General features: G+C 44.3%; 1 protein-coding gene across 11 annotated transcripts in view; it reads left to right on the top strand.

Annotated features, from left to right (window-relative positions):
• LOC129172392 (mitogen-activated protein kinase-binding protein 1-like) overlaps positions 1 to 19316 on the top strand; it is a 31791-nt gene extending 12475 nt beyond the window's left edge. The window contains exons 10-33 of one of the 11 annotated variants that reach the window (XM_054762066.1): positions 1280 to 1417; positions 1487 to 1659; positions 1748 to 1839; positions 2376 to 2501; positions 2659 to 2729; positions 6703 to 6824; positions 6900 to 6975; positions 7044 to 7155; positions 8632 to 8695; positions 8961 to 9065; positions 9133 to 9272; positions 9348 to 9400; positions 10840 to 11031; positions 11105 to 11214; positions 11284 to 11405; positions 11527 to 11730; positions 11813 to 11879; positions 13883 to 14038; positions 14103 to 14269; positions 14500 to 14961; positions 15035 to 15077; positions 17710 to 17966; positions 18104 to 18189; positions 18268 to 19316. In XM_054762066.1, coding sequence (XP_054618041.1) covers positions 1280 to 1417; positions 1487 to 1659; positions 1748 to 1839; positions 2376 to 2501; positions 2659 to 2729; positions 6703 to 6824; positions 6900 to 6975; positions 7044 to 7155; positions 8632 to 8695; positions 8961 to 9065; positions 9133 to 9272; positions 9348 to 9400; positions 10840 to 11031; positions 11105 to 11214; positions 11284 to 11405; positions 11527 to 11730; positions 11813 to 11879; positions 13883 to 14038; positions 14103 to 14269; positions 14500 to 14961; positions 15035 to 15077; positions 17710 to 17966; positions 18104 to 18189; positions 18268 to 18480 — 3351 coding nt within the window. In that variant the 3' untranslated portion in view covers positions 18481 to 19316. Of the gene's footprint in view, positions 1 to 1279; positions 1660 to 1747; positions 1840 to 2375; positions 2502 to 2658; positions 2730 to 6702; positions 6825 to 6899; positions 6976 to 7043; positions 7156 to 8631; positions 8696 to 8960; positions 9066 to 9132; positions 9273 to 9347; positions 9401 to 10839; positions 11032 to 11104; positions 11215 to 11283; positions 11406 to 11526; positions 11731 to 11812; positions 11880 to 13882; positions 14039 to 14096; positions 14270 to 14499; positions 14962 to 15034; positions 15078 to 17709; positions 17967 to 18103; positions 18190 to 18267 lie in introns of all 11 variants that reach the window. The other 10 variants (XM_054762060.1, XM_054762058.1, XM_054762059.1 and 7 more) reach the window with 10 other exon arrangements.
• The last annotated feature ends 674 nt before the right edge of the window (positions 19317 to 19990 follow it).

Consider the following 19990-nt stretch of genomic DNA (forward strand, 5'->3'; position numbering starts at 1 on the left):
AGGTTTTTTGTGTGCTCCATGGGGGTTTTCTTCCCTCCATGGTGGGGCATTTGGTACAACGTCCTTCCTCTTAAAGTGAATGTTTGTTTACAAGTGAGCTCAGGGGAAGTTGCGACAGGCTGTTAACATCACAGGCAGGAGAAAAGTACAGGTAATCTCGCCTCATTGGAGAGTTTTTTTTTTTTTAATTATCGGGTTATCAGCAGTTATCGGATTTGTCGGTATGATGTCATAATTCACTGATATCGGCCCGATAATTATCAGTCCAATAATTATTGTGCACCCTGAATAAAAACAATTACAAATATTTAGCACATTTGTACATATTTGTGAGTGTAAACTAATTAATTGCAAATATAAAAAAATATATAAAAATTTTATAAAGTGGGGGGGGGGTAACAATATCTTGCAAGATTAAAACATGACAAGATTTGTCATTCAGAAAAAAACTGTCTCATGGGCACTAGGCCTGGGACGATAATAAATAAATGAATCACACAATCAATGAAAATGGAGCAGATCATCAAAATACTGTATCGCCATGTGCGTGCGTGTCTGTTTTCCTCGTCTCTGGCCTCTAGCCAGGCAGGAAGAGGGTTCACTCTGTGCACTGCTTTCAGCTCCTTGGTGTGTTTGTTGCATAGAACAATGGCGTGAACAGAGTGAGCCCTTTTGTCAGTCATACAGTCTCTTTGTCTGGGTGGGTGGATGCGTGGCCGCTAGCATACACACAGAGTGCAGAAGAGTGCAACGTAGTAGAAATTCAATTAATAGATTGCAATATATTGTCACATTGTTTTTACACCTTTACTGTACCTCAGTCGGAAGAGGGTGGACTGCACCCTCCGGGTTGAGAATGAGGTCCTGCACGAGTTGGAGGAGTTCAAGTATCTCGAGGTCTTGTTCACGAGTGAGGGAAGGTTGGAGCGTGATGTCGACAGGCGGATCGGCGCAGCGTCTGCAGTAATGCGGTCGCCATACCGGACCGTCATGGTGAAGAGAGAGTCAGAAGAGGAGCCAGTTGAGGTGGCTCGGGCATCTAGTCTGGATGCCTCCCTGGTGAGGTTGTCCGGGCATGCCCAGCCGGGGCAGACCGAGGGATTATGTCTCACAGCTGGCCTGGGAACGCCTTGGTGGCCTCTCGGTGGAACTGGAAGAGGTGGCCGGGGACCGGGAAGTCTGGGCTTGCCTACTAAGACTGATTCCCCCGCAACCCGGACCCGGATAAGTGGAAGAAAATGGATGGATGGATGAATTGTGTGTCTGTAATCTTCCGTAGATGTTTCCAGATGTTCCTGGAGAAACAGCAGCTGGGCTGTCTCCTGCTGCGTTCCTCAGCTGTTCGTCAGATAACACCATCAGACTTTGGAACGTAGAGGACCGTGCGCAAGTTCATTCTAGCAACATCCTTAGCAAGGTGAGTTTCACTTCCCTCCAAAAAATTGCACATGCCAACGAGGAAGTGCTGACTTGTCTTTGTATGCAGGATCTCCTTAAGATCATCTACACCGGCGGCAGCACCGTCGCCTTGCATGACCCTGAAATTACGACCAACGTGAGTCTGGGTAAAGCGGCAGAAAGCCGAACAGGCATCAGGACCATCTGTGTCAGCCCCGACGGCAAACACCTGGCGTCTGGAGACAGAAACGGGATGCTGAGGTGAGTGCAGGGACTCCAAATTGTCCATCCGTACACGCCGGACGCAACATTAGGTACACCTGACATGTGCCTCGTCTTTGTTGTTCAGAGTTCACACCCTCAGCAGCATGGAGGAGATTCTTCAAGTCCAAGCCCATGATGCTGAAATCCTGTGCCTGGAGTACAGCAAACCAGAAACTGGTCAGTGTATCCTAATATTCACGGGGGGCGTGGTCTACAAAGGTAAATAACCACCCATGTCTGGAATTTGTGCCAGGACAAAAAAAAACATTGACAATAACCGCTGTGGCTGATGGAGTGGTCAGCTTCATCTAGCTTCATCTAGCTCTGCATGCGTTTTAAAATGTTGCTGCTTACCGCTATTACAACATTGGTTCTGTTGCTTCCACGGCCCTTCCTTTTTCCACTGTAGCTAAATAATAGATCCTCCCAGTGTTTGCATGATTTGGATTTTGTCCAAAATTTTCATCAAAAGTTTGCCTCGGATTATGTTCGCCTCATTTTTTATTGCGTGTGACTGCAAACTTTGATGCAGAAGGTGATAAACACAATTGCATTCCATTTTGCCAGATTTTCCACCCATTCCTCACGTATCATTTTTAAATGAATAAATAAATTATAAATTAGCTGCAGTGCTGTATAAGCCGCAGGGTTCAAAGTTTACAAAAAAGTAGCGGCTTATACAGCGGAAGTTACGGTAGTTTTTCATTGCACAGGTCTGCAGCTGCTGGCCACAGCGAGCAGGGACCGCTTGATCCACGTCCTGGATGCCGCCGCCGACTACAGTCTGGTGCAAACGCTGGATGAGCACTCCTCGTCCATAACCGCCGTTCGCTTTGCCGGTGAGCCGCGCAAACAGCGCCTTGTTTGTTTCACAGTGCTGCGCCTTTAAATAATTGATTACAACCAGACATGTGTAGTCAGTGAGCGAAGTCTGACCCAATACTTTTATTTTTGATATTGCATAATTACATGTGTGTTTTTCCTGTTGTCCTTCAGCCAATGACAGCAAGGTGAGGCTGATCAGCTGTGGGGCGGATAAAAGCATCTATTTTCGCACTGCCCATATGGTAAGCTCGCACCTTTTTCCACACATGCAACACCTGTGGGGGGTCCTAAATGTGTAGCTGTAGTAATTAGCTTAGCGTAAAGTTTTGAACTAGTAGTAAACGACCAACAAGGCTAAAACCAACCAGAAGATTGTATAATATTTGTATTTAATGGGATGTCTTTTTTTAATAAGCACATCTTGCTTCCATCACGCATCTTAGTAGGAGTTGCAGGTTACATAACTTAACATGCTGAAAGGTATTCATTCTTTCCTCGCGGTGACTGGCTGCCGGTTTACTGGGCCAGCGTTTTGTTGCATAAGACGTCACCTCATTCCTCCTCCTTCCAAAAGCGCAATTCAGGCCATCGCCGCTGCTGCCGCCGACTCCCCAACATCAACTTTTATGGAGCACGATAAACAAAAGGCTTGTTAGTCTCAGGCAAGATCTACGGAGCTCTCCTGACCTGCCCGTGGGAATCCTAAACGAGCTTCCTCGTAATCACACACTGGCACGGCCTAAGGATTTTGGAGGTGTTAGCATTTGTTTGATTGCATGTGGGTAACAGACAGACATGTGAACAAAGCTCCTTTTTTTAAATCACATTCAGCTCAAAAAATATATCAGAATCCATGCTGAGGCTGTCAAGTGCCCACCAAAGCAACAGGGGGCACTATAACCCCTGACCATGAGCTCATTTTAGTCATAAATTGAACAAAAGAGAGCCCATATTATATGTTGAAACTGATTAGTTACTTTTAATTTATGTATATGTTTCCTGATTATCCAATTACTATATATATATATATATATATATATATATATATATGTGTGTGTGTGTGTGTGTACACCCTGGACTGGTCGCCAGCCAATCGCAGGGCACAAACAACCATTCAAACTCACATGGACGATTTAGAGTCGCCAATTAACCTCATTTTTGGAAATGTGGGAGGAAGCCGGAGTACCCAGAGAAAACCCACACACACGGGGAGAACATGCAAACAACACAGAAATGCCCAGGGGAGAATCAAACCCAGGTCTTCCTGATCTCCAGGTTGTGCCTGTATTGGCCAACGTGCTAACCACTAGACCACCGTGCGGCTAAATACCAACATAAGAAACAAATACCATCATATGAAACATAAATACCAATATATTAATCAACAACAACAACAGAAGAGACATTAATACAGATAAATAATACAAATAAATAAATAAATAAATAAATAAATAAAGTGCTATGAGTGTGTGCGTGTGTTGCGTGCGGCATGTGTGAGTGCTTCGTTGAGAAGCCTGATGGCCTGTGGGTAAAAGCTGTTTGCCAGCCTTGTGGTCCTGGACTTCAAACTCCTGTAGCGTCTGCCTGACGGTAGGAGTGTGAATAATGAGTGTTGTGGATGTGTGCTGTCCTTGATGAGGTTGTGTGTTCTGCGTAGGACTCTAGTTTTATAAATGTCTTGCAGTGAGGGGAGGGCTGCCCCAACAATGTTCTGTGACGTCTTGATCACCCGCTGGAGTGCCTTCCTATCACGTGTTGTACAGTTACCGTACCAAACAGTGATGGAGGCGGTAAGGACACTTTCCATAGTGCATCTGTAGAAGCAACTCAGGATTGTGGTGGACATGCCAAATTTCCTCAGTCTTCTCAGGAAGTACAGTCTCCTTTGGGACTTCTTCAGAATTTGTTGGGTGTTGTGAGACCAGGTGAGGTCCTCGCTGATGTGTGTGCCAAGGAACTTGAAGGTTTTCACCCTCTCCACCTCAGTCTCATCAATAAACAGGGGTCTATGCGGCTCCTTTTCCCTTGTTCTTGGGTCGATGATCATCTCTTTAGTCTTATCTGTATTGATTTTGTGGAGACTTTTACATTTTTTTCGGTTTTATAATAAAACAAGTGTTTTAATGCAGTTGATTGATGCCTCAGAGTGTTTTTTCCTCCAACAAATATTGTAATATAAGAAGACTAACAGGCTCAGTACTCACCCAAGGACTCCTATGACATTTACATCTGTTAACATGAATTATTCATATTTCATATTGCATTTTATTTCTGGTGCTTGCGTGAGCACACCTAGCGTATTTACTCGGCTGAAAATGTACCTCACTTACAGATGGATAATATCATCAGGGAATGCTCTTGTTTTATATTTTTTTCCATGTCCCCTCGGGAACCTCGTAGATTCTAAATAAATGGTGACGCCATCTCCGACTTAGTTAAACAGAAACAGTGGCACTTTCATGGCTGATGTTAGGCTGAAAGCCTGGACATAATTTGGTCCCGGTTACCATGGCGATACAACTGCTTTAAAAGAGAGCTACCGTCGCTGAACACGTGAGTCCGGCTATCCACACGACACAGCTCGCTAACCCACTAAACTCACTTTGCAGAATACCCCCTTAGTATAATAGGTCAGTATTAACTTCCTCTCGCTTTTGGCGGCGACAGTGTTGCTTTGAGCAGTCATCATCTTTTGGGAACCCCTCATAAGGCTCCATCATAATTCCATACTCATTTTTTGTCAAATACACTGTCTGTCTGGGTTTGCTTCACTTTTCAGCGGAAGTAGAATAATACGTCAAACGCCCCCTTTCATGTGAACGCGCACTTAGCACAAAGCCAAAAACTGGACTCGACAAAGTGAGTTGATAACCACCGTCGCAAGACCAATTAATCTGATGGCGGATGTTAGGTTTTGTCGAGTTGCATCTTGAGCACAAAGCCTGGCTTTGTTGAGCCACTTTTGCTGCATGCAGTGTTTCGCTTCACCTTTCGCAGATTTTTTTTAGTGCTTCTTTTTTTTGTTACAGTGTATGAACGCTGTTACAGGCCGAGACCAGGCCTTTAAGAATAATTGCATTGTGGGAAGTTGAGTGTTTATCTCTTCTCTCTCTCTGATGTGTCTGCACCGCCCATTGTTTTCTGTGTCCTGATTGGCTGTAGACCATTGTCATTCGTGTGGTCCTGTCTTGTCATGTGTCCTGTGCCATTGCATAGCTTGCTAGCTTGTAAAGGAATCTTCAGTTCGTCTGCAGCAACATGATTTAGCAAGGATACAAAAGCGCTACAGTACAGCGGAACAGCGCCAGGATGAAGCGAAATGCTCGTGAGTGACTGAGTCATTTTTTGTGGTGATCATTAAAATTCAAACAAAGGTTTGAACTTTTTTTGAGAGTGTTTAAACGAGAGAGAAATGTGAGAAATGTTATTGCCTGTCTGGGAAAAGTGCATAAAGTGTGTGGTGAGGGCTTTTACAGCCTTAAAACAGATATAATAATTGTAAACAAAATGAAACACTTATTGCAGGATATTTTGGGAACCTCTCCCCCGCGATAAACGAGGAACCACTGTACCCCCTTTAGAAATCTGGGGTCCATTATATGAACTATTAAAATGTAAATGTCCTTCCTTGCATAAGTGGAATTGTATGATTTTCAGATATAAATGAATGCATGATGACTGCAGCGTGCAGGTGTAAGCCATTGTGACTGTTGTTGTTATTGGGGGTGGTAGTAGTGTTGATGAGGATCGCAAGACGGTTGTAAAAGGTATTGTTATTGCAGTTTATTATTTATTATTATTTTTGCTGTTGTGATTGTTATTATTATCATCATCATCATCGTTGTTGTTGTTCTAATTGCTTTTGTTTGTATTTTTTGGTGTTTTATTTTGGTTGGATGTTCTCTTTTTGATTGTTTTGTGTGGATTTTTGTCTGTTTGGGTGTTGTGGAGCTGGACTGGGGTGGAGCTGCAGCTGTTTTTTTTTTTCTATCCTTTGTTAACAAAAAAAATGCCTGTTTGATTCTGCATATTGTGCTGCTATTGCTTGTTGCTGGGTCTGGTATCCCAAATACACTGTTGCTAATATTGGAACCTTCATTTCCCTGAGGGCCCACGCCCAAGTGATCAATAAAGTTCTGTCTAATCCAATCTATTGTAGAACATGCAAATGCAACATGTTGAATAAGGCGACATATCGTACTGTTGTTGTTGCAGAGTGACAAAGGAGCAGCGTTTCGACCTTCCCACCACACGGTGAGGAAGAGCACGCTGTACGACTTGGGTGTCGACCCCACCTGCAAGTACGCCGCTGTGGGCTGCCAGGACCGCTGCATCAGGTGCGTGTCCTTCAAGGCCGTGCGTTGCAATGGACAGCTCACACGCTGATGTTGTTACCTGTATTTTATCACCAGGATTTTCAACATCAGTAGTGGCAAACAGAGGAAGCTTTACAAAGGATCCCTCAGTGAGGACGGCAGCCTGCTCAGGGTAACACCTCACCTCCTCTTTGGATCTGGGTGTGGATCTTTACCTAAATGTTGTCGTCTGCCTTGCAGGTTCAGATCGATCCATCGGGTCAGTATGTGGCTGCGAGCTGCTCCAATAAGAACATCAGCATCTTTGACTTCTACAGCGGCGAGTGTGTGGCCACCATGTTTGGACATTCCGGTAAGACACCCACCATCAGGGGCCACAAGTGGACATGAAATACTAGAGATGCACGATATTTTCTTTTTCAAACCGATACCGATAATCATCTTCTTAAGACTGACTACTTTTTAAAATGTAGATTTAAGTGTAGTTTGTGTACACCTGGAGGTAAGAAGGGCTGAACCAAATTAGGATTTTTTGGTTTGTCCTAATGAAATATGATAACATTACTACTACCACTTCACTACTATCAGGAGAACCAGAGTATAGAGGGGGAGGAGCCACCTGCTGTGGCCCAGCAAGGTGCACTGTATTCGGGCGAATGCTGTGAGTCGCCAGTGGGCCGCTATGGAGGTCTCTGGCAAACCTTCTGCACTTCTAAACGCTGCGGTGCTCGCACTTCAGATGGCTGTGCGCCATGAAAGAAGGAGCGCTTGATTTGCTCACCCACCCAGTAAGGGGAATTTCACCTCATTGAAGTGTTTTTTACATGATCAGATTTATTGGTATTGGTATTATTTATTGGTCCTACAAGTTATTGTTGATAATCGTATTTATCGGCATTTTTTTAAACCATTTTTTTCATGAATTTTATGACATAATATAAGCCGGTGTGTCTGGCTCGCCACCTCCGTCAGCTCACTGTGGTGGGTTTTATCTTGGTTTTATCATTTGTCATGAGGACCATCGACTCTCTGCTGGTGTATGATCGTCAAGAATGACTTAAAATCCAGGACATTGTGGCCGCCTGTGCGAAACAAGAGTACGGGGGCCAAACAAACCGCGTCCCTCTTACCTGGCCGACGTGCCAGAGTTCCTGCTGCGGGAGGAGCCGTTGCTTCCCAGGAAAACGTACACGCAGGGGGACATGGGGTGACAGACTTGTGAAGCTCAAATCCTGGCTGCCACCTTCTCCCCAGGTGGTGCGCTTCCCACATAATGTTCCACGGGACTACGAGGATTGTTTTCGCCGCTTTGGCTCTCAGCGCTAGTTGGTCGTGTTCCCCTTCTACCTCGTCACTACTTTCCAACAATCGGTTTGTCTGTGTTCATGCGCTCACTTTGTTCATTCTGTTTAAAACCAAAATATTCCCACACTAGGGTGTTGTGTTCGCCTTAGAAACCACCACTCCTGTGCCTTCTTTCATGTTAGCGTGCGCTTTCTCACGAGGCTAACGGCTAGCAGTCTGTATCCACTCACTAGCAGCCCCGCCTCCACAAGGAGGACAGGAGGGTTCGTTATACTCCTTACACTATAGAACCAATGTGCACAGACACATGCGAAGTGAACACTCTTGACATCCATTCTGGTGGATTTATCTATTATCGTGACGGTTTGACATCATGATTCCCTCCTATCGGCCCGATAATTATCGTGCACCCTCATAAAAACAATTACAAATTTTGTCAAGTCTGGTAAATATTATATGCAAACATAAAAACTGCTATGAAATACACATTATGGCTAACAAAGCTAGCTTGTTGGGCTTTCAGAGATCGTCACTGGGATGAGGTTCACCAACGACTGCAAGCATTTGATCAGCGTGTCGGGGGACAGGTGAGGCCAGCGCACACGTTGTACACTCATGTATTGTTCAACTTACAAAGGCACCATTCTTGATCAGTGTCAATAGCTGGCGCTGCTGTCACATTACAAAGCCCAAATATGGTCATGTGATGAGTACACACGCTCCATGATAAATGGCAATCATTTTCGACCTGTGTGGCCGCGGCAAACAAGTGTGGAGATGAGTTTGCACATGGTGCTGCAGCTGAAATGAGCCGCTGAATTTTTAACGCTGGTGTGTGCTTTCATCCTCAAGCTGCATCCTGGTGTGGCGTCTGGCCTCAGAGATGACCATCAGCATGAGAGAGAGGCTCTTTCAGCTCCGGCAGGGCGCAAACACCCACAAGAGCGCCACCCTCAGGTGAAGCACGTGTACTAACTGTACACCGTCTGTGTTTCACGCTGATTTGTTCTGTTTTTCTGGGCAGGCGAGAGGCGTACAGCGCTCCCGCTCTGGTCGGCCTCTCCTCGGACGAAGACGGCGGTCACAACGAAGACTCCAACCGCCAGGAAGAGAACTCAGCCATGAACACGTCCTCTGACAGCAGCCATGGCGAAGAGGACACAGGTTTAAGCAGAGCACTGACCCTCAATAGCCATGAAAAGCCCATTTTATTTCCTCTCATTGTCTTATCATCAACAGGGGGCTCCGATGAAGGACCTGACTGGGGGTTGACAAAAGTAAGTGATGCTACCGTAAGTGCTTAAGGTGAACTATCCTTTCATAATGAACTACAATATATGACTTCATACTTCTCTTGTTATACTCTATATACTGTATATATAGACTTTATACAATATGGCCACCATTTCTCTTCTCTTTCAAATGGTAGAGCACGCCGCCATTAGTTTCATGTGAGGAAGTGCAGTCATGCATTTGAATACAACTATAATATCAGTACACATACCTAACATCTGATCTACACGACTTCCACACGCTTCCATTTGATATTGGAAAAGAACATTTGACCAACTTAATGTGCCAACATAAAAGCATCAAATATCCTTTTCCACCAGGGAACATGTGGAAAATCACTTGAATTCTTTTTCAAATTCGTCCATCCGTTTTCTATGCCGCTTATCCTCACAGGGTCGTGGGTATGCTGGAGCCTATCCCAGCTGACTTCAGCCTAGAGGCGGCGTACACCCTGAACTGGTGGCCAGCCAATGGCAGGGCACATATAGACAAACAAGCATTCACACTCGCATTCATACCTATGGACAATTTAGAGTCTCCAATGAAGCTAACATGCATGTTTTTGGGAATGTGGGAGGAAGCCGGAGTACCCGGAGAAAACCCACACACACACGGGGAGAACATGCAAACTCCACACAGAAATGCCCAAGGGAGAATCCAACCCAGATCTCCTGACTGTGTGGCCAACATGCTAACATGCTAACCACGAGGCCACCGTGCGGCCTTTTTCAAATTCAAACATTTAAAAAAATGGAATTAGAATTAATTAATTTAATTTCTATGTGTACGATTTCAATATTGTAATCCCTTTATTAGACAGTGGAACCTTATTTAGTCTCTTCCTAACTCTTCCTAAACTCTTCCTATTTCCACTTCAGTTTGTCCCTCACCAGAAATAATTAGCATTATATATATATATATATATATATATATATATATATATATATATATAAAACATTATATAAAATTATATATTTAAAGCATTCTATTAAAAATGGATTTAATTAATAAAACTAATATATAATAAATAATAAGTAAATTAATAAAGACTTATGTATGTAATATATATATTAGTTTATTAAATTAAGTCAATCTTATACTTAATAAAACATATATACTATATATATAATGAATATGTATATTTTATTTATTAAAGGAATATAATTCTTTTAATAAATGTTTTATATAATTATACATTTTTTTGTATATAATATGAATATAATAATATTTTTTGGGGGGACAAACCTACCAAAGTAAAAAATACTAAGAGTTAAGTGACTAAATGTATATGAAATAACTAAATAAATAAAAGTTTTTTTAATGAAATTAATTACAGTAAAATAAGTAAAACAGCACACATACAGTACATACTAGTACTAGTACTAGTACTAGTACTAGTACTACTCATGCTCATATCATATTTTGCACGTGATTACAGCCCGTGGTGACCACACCCAGCACCAGTCGTCGTCCTCGCAGGCGCTGGTCCCGTCGTATGGGCTCCCTGGAATTGATGGTGAAGTCCATGCTGGACCTGAGGCAGCTGGAAACCTTTGCCCCCAGTAAACCCGCGGACTCCCACGCTCGCAATGGAGACCGACACAGCACGTCCAGCCTCCGGGAGCCCACGGTGAGCTTGAACCTCCAAGAATGTCCAATGCCTGAGTTCTCTTCTCCGGTGGCTCACTGTCGTCTTTCTACAGCAGCACCTTGAGGAGCGGGCCAAGCGTCGGCCCGGGCGATGCCGCGATTGGACGAAAATGGACGGCACAGACGAGAACAGAGACGAGGGGGAGACGGGTCCACAAGACATGTAGGCCTCATGCAGAGAGAAGGTGGGTACTTGGGCATGATCTGCCTCTCATCATTTTCTTCTGTACAGCATGGTGAGGGATCCACCGTGCAAGAAAGTCCTCAGCAAGAGCCAGGACAGCTACAGCCCGGACAGCGCCTGCTCGCTGGGCTACGACAGCAGAGGGACCAGTCCTGATGGAGTCCTGGATGGTGAACTTTTAAGCAGACTTTTACTAGTCACTGCTTCATCTCATCATCTTGCCTACATTTTAGCAAGTTGAAGGTTCTGGAGAAGATTTTGCACCTCACTTGTGCTCCCTTTTCTTGTCAGACTCTGCCGATGCAGCGTCCCTCAGCCTGGACAGCTCGGATGACGACGAGGAGATGGAGGACGGCACGGATGAAGACGAGGAGGCAGAGAAGGCTGAGACCACCGGCGTGGATGAAGCTCTTAAGACGGTGACCTCCGAGCTCGACAGCCGAGAAGATTTCCTCAAGCAGAACTTTGAGACGCTGGCAGATGGCTGCAGCATAGGTTGGAGAACCTTGAAGGAACATTTTGACTTGAACAGACAAAAATACTGAACTGTGGTACTTTTTGTGTGTGTGTTCGGCAGCTGAGCCCATCAGAGTCCCGAGGCTCAGCATGTCTTCACGCTTCCTGGCCAGAGGACACCATAGCAGGTCACTACTTCACCTCTACTAGGGCACAACGAAATCCCTTTTTCTTCCCAAATTCCGTTTTTTTTACCTTTTCCACTTATTTTACCAGCATAGATTTTGTGCTTTTTTCCCTTACATTTGCGGGTGTCGTAAAACGCTCGCTGGCGGTAAAACACAACACAAGCACAGTGTAAGCGCACTCATACGGCCGCACTAGCATGCGCTGCTAAACTAAGCTAACCCCGCTAGCTTCCATAACGAGGAGTTTTCAGCTTTTTTTGCAAACTTTCACCGGTGTTTTAGGCCACCGGTTCGACACGTTTAATTCGGGAGGGGGCGAGATTCCTCCACGATTGAGCGGTCCACCGGGGAAATTCTTCCCCACACAAATGTTCCTTCTCACAGTGACATTATTTCATTCACATTATGTCACTCTCTGCATGATTCAGCGTTCAACAGTAAATTTCGTTTTCCATCCATCCTTCTTCTATGCTGCTTGTCCTCACTAGCGTTGCGGGGGTATGCTGGAGCCTATCCCAGCTGAGAGGCGGGGTACAGCCTGGACCGGTCGCCTGCCAGTCACAGTAAATTCCGTTGTTATTAGACAATTCTGTGATTCTGTTAACATGGAAATCATAGGACCGTCATCTGTACCAACCGAAAGGTAGGAGACACTTTGCTACTTAATAGCATCAGAAAGTGCCTCCAAACTTTTGACTTAATAGTGCGGTGCAGGGGTGTCCCAACTTTGGGGGCTGAAAAATCAAGGGCCACTTTAATATTTTTATTATTTTTTTTAATTTAAAAAGAGCCAAATATTGTGTCAATAAAACTATATTATTTTAAAGCATGTATGTTTTATTGTAACTTAATGGAGTGTTACTTTGCTTAAGTATGATCTATATTGTTTGTAATTATGGTCTACGTTTATTGAAAGCCAACGGTAAATTCTTAAAAATGACATTTGCAGTGCGTGGCAGGAGCCATAACTAACGGCCGTCCTTGAAGGTGACGTCGGCCAAGGCACGTTCACACGTAGGCAGACATGGCGCCGTATCAAAGGATGTTCACAGCGACTATAGCCAAGATTTGAACTTTCAGAACAGGGAATTAAGCAGTATTTATTCAAGCCGTATCGTTCAGAAGCCGACTATGAAACGGGCGTGTCAGACGCTGAGATGTGGAGGTGCCTTGTAAACACAGAATGCTAAGTGTGGATGACCGTGGAGTTGCTTATCCTTCAAGTATTGTTTTAAATGGGCTTCTTAATGAGCGTAAAGATGTCTTTAGAGCCTTTTTTTATTGTGTATTTCCTCGCCGTCAGCATATGGCTGTGAATGTATGTTTTAGAGCATGTATCATGCTTGGAATGCTGGTCGCCATGGCAACATAGTGTTTAGAATACCATATGTAAATAAGATGTGACTTACTGTGTTCTGTGGCAACTTTGGCGCTGCCCCCTGTGTAGCATAGCATCAGGAATAGCATCCTAGCATCCAAAATGCGTACTTTCAAGCCAAATGCTTCTTGTAAATGTGTTCCTTCATTGCAGTCTTCAGTGAAATGATTATTGCAAAGAACAGAAGGCGAGGCGGGGGTCCATTTGTCTCTCGTTCTCTGTACTGGCTTCATCCATTGTAGTCTTAAAGCTTGGTCTTTTGGAAAAGAAAAGAAACGTACAGTATCACTCGTACACTGAACATCCAGCGGCAACACAACATTTTAGCATGACTGCGATTTTGATTAAAAATAGACCGAACGAAGTCGACGAGCTGCCTCTAGAAGCTTTTGTTTACGCTGCGGCCATAGACATAAAGTGTATGCCGTCGCAGACGTCGCCTCCGGAATGGCTCCCGCTACGTACTATAAATGGAATTGTTCCAAATGTATGGTTGGCTTTCAGAACACGAACATGGTAGAACATAATGACAAACAATGTACAACATACAGTGTTTAAGCAAAGTTGATGAATCATGTTGGTGACCCTTTAAAGCCACACTGCTGACTGACTTTTCCATGTGCAGCGGAGACCCCCTGTTGGCTAAAGTGCAGGGAAAGGCACCCAGCAGCCCCTCCTCCAAGCCCCCTGTGTCAAAAGTAAGACCCTTGATGGAAGAAGGGGTGAGCAGAAACCTGGAGGACAAGACCCCCGTGTCCCCCAGCACCACCCACGGTCCAAAGTAAGAAGGAAGAGACGATGATGTGAAAAATGTTCAAGTGGTTTGATAAAAAGGTTAGTCTCAGCAGGGGGGCTACCGCCGTCTCTGCTCCCATCCCGAGACCGCAGAAGAAGACCACATCTGCGTCCCACCTTTGGAGGCTCTCCACACCACCGTCCACACCTCCACTGCTGCTGGACGGAGCCATGAGTCTGCAGAAGTCTCAGTCCGTCCAGAACCTGACCTTAACCTGTACGTTGCATACGCACATCACAGCATGCCATAGCAAGCCCCACACAGCCCCCTAGTGGTTGTTTGTGGTGTTGCCCTTCATCTTCTGGCAGGACAAACAAAGCCTAACATTTCAGAGTCAGTGAATAATATTTGGATTGAGCGGGTCACATAAAAAAAAAGTAAAGGAAAAAGAAAAAATGTAGAAAAAAATAGTCATGAATTTCCTCATTTTCTTCTTCACTCTGTAGCTCCACGCTCTCCACTGCCCTCCAGCGACCGGATAGAGGTGTGCAAGAGGCCCCAGCATCTTCTTCTGGACCGTGACGCTCCCAAGCCCTCCTACTTGTCCTCGCCCTCCCCGGGGTCGCCGCAGTCTCCCCGCTCCCCCCACTCCTACATGAATCCCACAGCCAGCTCCCTGGCCAAGAGCAGCCGCTCCTCCTCACTGGGCGAAGGCCTCCACGCCGCCCTCCCCCTCAGCTTCTCCCTTTCCTCCAGAAGGTCATTGTCGGGGGATCTGGAGGCGGAGTCGCCCGCGCTGGCCTGTCTTCAGCCCACCGCCACAGTTCTGCCAACTCGTATCCCTCAGCCCAAGCAGCCGCTCGGCCCGCGACGCAGCCTCTGCTCGGACTTGAAGGCCGGCACAAAGACTTCCTGTCTGGCCGTGGAACCAGCGTGTGATGTCACTTCCTCTCCAGGACGCACAAAGGGTTAGACGACATCACTCAACTTTATACAAGTCCAGAATAAAAGTATAGCTTTGTTTCCTTTTGTCCTTTCAAGCAGCGGCTCCAGATGACAAGAAGACCGTGTTTGTGTCACGGAGGTACGTCGTTTGGCTTGATCTCATTTAGGGGATTTATTTGATCTTTCCTCTATTCACATTTATTCTTTTCATTTTTGTTGGTCTGGATTTTTATTTTCATGATGGGATCATATTTTTCCACTTAAATTCTGGAAATCCAGATGCAGTGTTTTATTTGTTGTAATAGTATTTATTATTTGATTCCATGTATTATTATTCCATTCCATTTTCCTCCGCTTATCCGGGTCCGGGTCGCGGGGGCAGCAGTCTCAGTAGGGAAGCCCAGACTTCCCGGTCCCCGACCACCTCCTCCAGCTCCACCGGGAGGACACCGAGGCGTTCCCAGGCCAGCTGTGAGACATAATCCCTCCAGCGTGTCCTAGGTCTTCCCCGGGGCCTTCTCCCGGCTGGGCATGCCCGAAACACCTCACCAGGGAGGCGTCCGGGAGGCATCCGGACTAGATGCCCGAGCCACCTCAGCTGGCTCCTCTCCATGTGAAGGAGCAGCGGCTCTACTCTGAGCTCCTCTCGGATAATCGAGCTCCTCACCCTGTCTCTTAGGGTGAGTCCCGCTACCCTACGAAGAAAACTCATTTCAGCCGCTTGTATCCGCGATCTCGTTCTTTCGGTCATGACCCAAAGCTCATGACCATAGGTGAGGGTGGGAACATAGATCGATCGGTAAATTGAGAGCTTTGCCTTCCGGCTCAGCTCTCTCTTCACCACGACGGTCCGGTACAGCGACCGCATTACTGCAGACGCTGCGCCGATCCGCCTATTGACCTCACGCTCCAACCTTCCCTCACTTGTGAACAAGACCCCGAGATACTTGAACTCCTCCACCTGGGGCAGGACCTCATTCCCAACCCGGAGGGAGCAATCCACCCTTTTCCGACTGAGAACCATGGCCTCGGATTTGGAGGTGCTGAGTCTCATCCCAGAAGCTTCACACTCAGATGCAAACCGTCCCAGTAAACGCTGCAGGTCACAGCTCGATGAGGCCATCAGGACCACATCGTCTGCAAATAGCAGAGATGAGATCCTAGTGCCCCCGAACTGGACTCCCTCGACACCTTGGCTGCGCCTAGAAATTCTGTCCATGAAAATTATGAACAGAATCGGTGACAAAGGGCAGCCTTGGCGGAGGCCAACGTTCACCGGAAACAGGCTTGACTTACTACTGGCAATGCGAACCAGGCTCCTGCTCCGGTTGTACAAGGACCGAATGGCACGTAGTAGGGTGCCACCAATCCGATACTCCCGGAGCACCCCCCACAGGACACCGCGAGGGACACGGTCGAATGCCTTTTCCAGGTCCACAAAGCACATGTAGACCGGTTGGGCAAACTCCCAAGTACCCTCCAGGACCCTTGCAAGGGTGTAGAGCTGGTCCAGTGTTCCGCGACCAGGACGAAAACCACATTGCACCTCCTGTAGCCGAGGTTCGATTAACCGTCGTACCCTTCTCTCCAGCACCCTGGAATAGACTTTCCCAGGGAGGCTGAGGAGTGTGACCCCCCTATAGTTGGAACACACCCTCCGGTCACCCTTCTTGAAAAGGGGGACCACCACCCCAGTCTGCCAATCCAGAGGTACTGTTCCTGACTTCCACGCAATGTTGAAGAGACGTGTCAGCCAAGACAGTCCCTCAACATCCAAAGCCTTGAGGAATTCAGGCTGTATATATATATATATATATATATAATATATGTATTATTATTAATTCATTAATGTATTTATTGATTATTTCATTACATTAATAACATATTTTCCCATTAAATTCTGGAAATCCAATCCAGTTTCATTTTTTGTAATATTATTTATGTGATGGGAACATATTTTCCCATATTTTTAAATTTTGACAATTCAGATGCAGTTCTCTTTTTCCATCCATCCATTTTCTATACCGCTTCTTCCTCATTAGGGTCGTGGGGGCATGCTGGAGCCTATCCCAGCTGACTTCGGGCGACAGGCGGGGTACACCCTGGACTGGTCGCCAGCCAATGGCAGGGCACATATAGACAAACAACCATTCACACTCACATTCATACCTATGGGCAATTTAGAGTCGCCAATTAACCTCACCTGCATGTTTTTGGAATGTGGGAGGAAGCCGGAGTACCCGGAGAAAACCCCCCCACACACGGGGAGAACATGCAAACTCCACACAGAAATGCCCAAGGGAGAATCCAACCCAGGTCTTCCCGATCTCCAGGCTGTTACTGTGTTGGCCAACATGCTAACCACTAGACCACCGTGCGGCCCCAATTCTCTTTTTTAATATTGAATTTTTGTGTAATATTATTCTTTTATTATAAAGCACAATAGTTAAATAAAATAAAATAAAATTTCAAATGATGATAATAACAAAACAAGTATTTACAATTTTTTTTTTTTTACTAATTTGTCAAATTAAGAAGCACAAATTTGAATAGAATAATAAATAAATAATGGTAATAAATAAAAATGAATAGCTTAAATGAGATGAAATGTTCTAAAGTTATGATGGTTGTGTGCTTGTACAATGTTACATTTGTCTGATATTTACAGTATAAAGTATATTTGACGATATTCTTAAAAGAGTTATGTGTTCTGAGCAAAGAAAAATATCAAATGGAAAAGGAAACAAATATTTTCCACATTTGTCCCGTAGTAACCAGGATGCAGGGTTTGGACCTGAAGAGCTCCCTCTGGCGGTGGAACATCTCTGTGCACCCCCTCCTGACTCCCAGCCAGGTGTCCCATTTGTTCCTAACCTGTCGCTCCCTAGCCCTCCTCTTTGTCTTCATCGTCATTCTCTTGCTCCGCGCCGGCCACCACTCGCCGCCCGGCCCGTGTGTCAGTCTGCGTGCGTGTCGCCCGTGTCTCCTCCGTGTGTGGCGCCGCCCCCCTGCTGGCAGTGCCACGGCGGTGAGCAGTAGGAACTCCTTTAGGCGTCTTCTGCGTTTGCTCATCTCATTTTTCTTCTTTTGTCCTCAACTTTCCCATCTGTTTGTGTTTCCGCTTGGGTTGATAACTCTTACACTTCTGTGTGTGCGTGTGTGCAGGGGAGTCCATCACCTTGGAAACGTGCAAGCAGGCTGTCGGTGATCTTCACAGCAGTCTGAGGAGAACCATCACGCTGTACACGGCGGTCAGTGTACCTTCCGTCCCATGTGTTCCACTTCTAGGACACATTCTCAAAGCGTTGTGGTTCTGTCCGGACAATCAGGTGCTCCAGCGCCATCCACAGGCCGCAGGTGAAGGTCTCCAGGAGATGGAGAAGATTTTGTCTGAAGCCCTGGCGTCCGTCAAGGCTGAGCTGGACCCGCTGTCTCGTTCCACGACGGGTTCAGAGGTGAAAGGCGAAGCCCTGGCCCTGCTGGAGCAGTATGCCGAGCTGCTGCTGAAGTCCGTGGAGAGGAAGCTGGATGGAAAGATGTGACCGAGGAGGACACCCCCGCAAAGATGGTAACCGACTCTTATTTGTCGCTGAGGATTTTGCACTAAAAGACTTCAAGCAGTCTGCCTTATTCTGCTCAAATAATAATGATGCGTTGCCTTAGCTCTTTGTTGTTTCATTTGTATTTTCTAAGCACCTTTTGTCATCTTATCGCAATGAACACCCCCACATAAAAGACAAGTCTCACCTTTCATGAAAGACAAGTTGAGGTGAAGGAGTGATCAGGTTGGAAATGCACGCGTCTCAATCGTTTTCTTCTTTGTGAGCCAGTAAGCTTTCATCCTGTAAGAACGTCGTGTGCGTACTTGACCACACTATCGACTCCAAATAAACAAAACAAAGCCAAGCATCTTTCTTTTCATTTAGCATTTAAGCAACACTTTTCATCTTCAGAAAATGTCCATCCTTCCCTGACCTCACTAGGGCCACGGCTGTGCTGGAGCCTATCCCAGCTGTCTTGGGGTACACGATGGACTGGTCACCAGCCAATCACAGGGCACTTTAGAAAAAGGTTTACAGATATTTGTCATTAAAAAAAACAAAACATATTCAATGTTATAATAATATTTTTGAATTTATTTAAATATTTTTTTATCTTTAAAAAAATGTAATCTTAGAAAAGTGTTTTAAAATTAATTTCTAAATTTAAAAATAAACATATATCGTTGTTGTTCTGTTTTTGTATTTCTTTAGCATTTGATTTATCTTTTAAAAAGTTTACATTAAAAAAAAATCTTAGAAAATAAATATTTTTTATCTTTAAATATTTAAAAATAATTTTTATAAAAAAAATTATCAAATGCTTTCACTGTTCTTTTTTTTATTGCTGGGAGGAGATATTTACAGTATTTTTTAATTTTCATTAAATCAGTTTAAAAAAATCTTTTTAAAAAATGTCGAAAAAATATTTTTTAAATGATTTTTTAAATCTAAAAAAAACATATATTGATGTTATTCTATTTTTTGATTTTTATTTTTTTTTTGTATTTCATTTTTCTCTCTTTAAAAACTGTTATCTTTGAAAAAAAATATTTATAAATCTTTAAATGTGTAAAAAAAAAGCTTATTTAAAAAAAAAGGTATGAAATGCTTTAGTTATTCTGTTTTTTTTTATTGCTGGGTGGAGATATTTACAGTATTTTGGAATTTTTTTAAAGAATATTTTTATATTATATTTTATTTCTTTAAAAAACAATAGTAGAAAAAGTGTTTTTTTAAAATAAAAAAGCCATATTGAGGTTATTCTGTGTTTTGATTTTTGTTTTGTTAGTATTTGATTTTTTTATCTTTAAAAAAATGTTAAGAAAATTCAAAAATATTAGAAAAAATATTTTAAATGTTTAAAAATATTTTTCATTTTTAAAAGTGTATCAAATGCTTTTGTTATTCTTTTTTTAATTGCTGGGAGAAGATATATATTATAATAATTATTATATATTATTATTATTATTATTATTATTATATTATTATTATTATTATTATAATTTCATAG

The sequence above is a fragment of the Dunckerocampus dactyliophorus genome, chromosome 19, assembly GCF_027744805.1.
Source record: "Dunckerocampus dactyliophorus isolate RoL2022-P2 chromosome 19, RoL_Ddac_1.1, whole genome shotgun sequence".
Classification (NCBI taxonomy): domain Eukaryota; kingdom Metazoa; phylum Chordata; class Actinopteri; order Syngnathiformes; family Syngnathidae; genus Dunckerocampus; species Dunckerocampus dactyliophorus.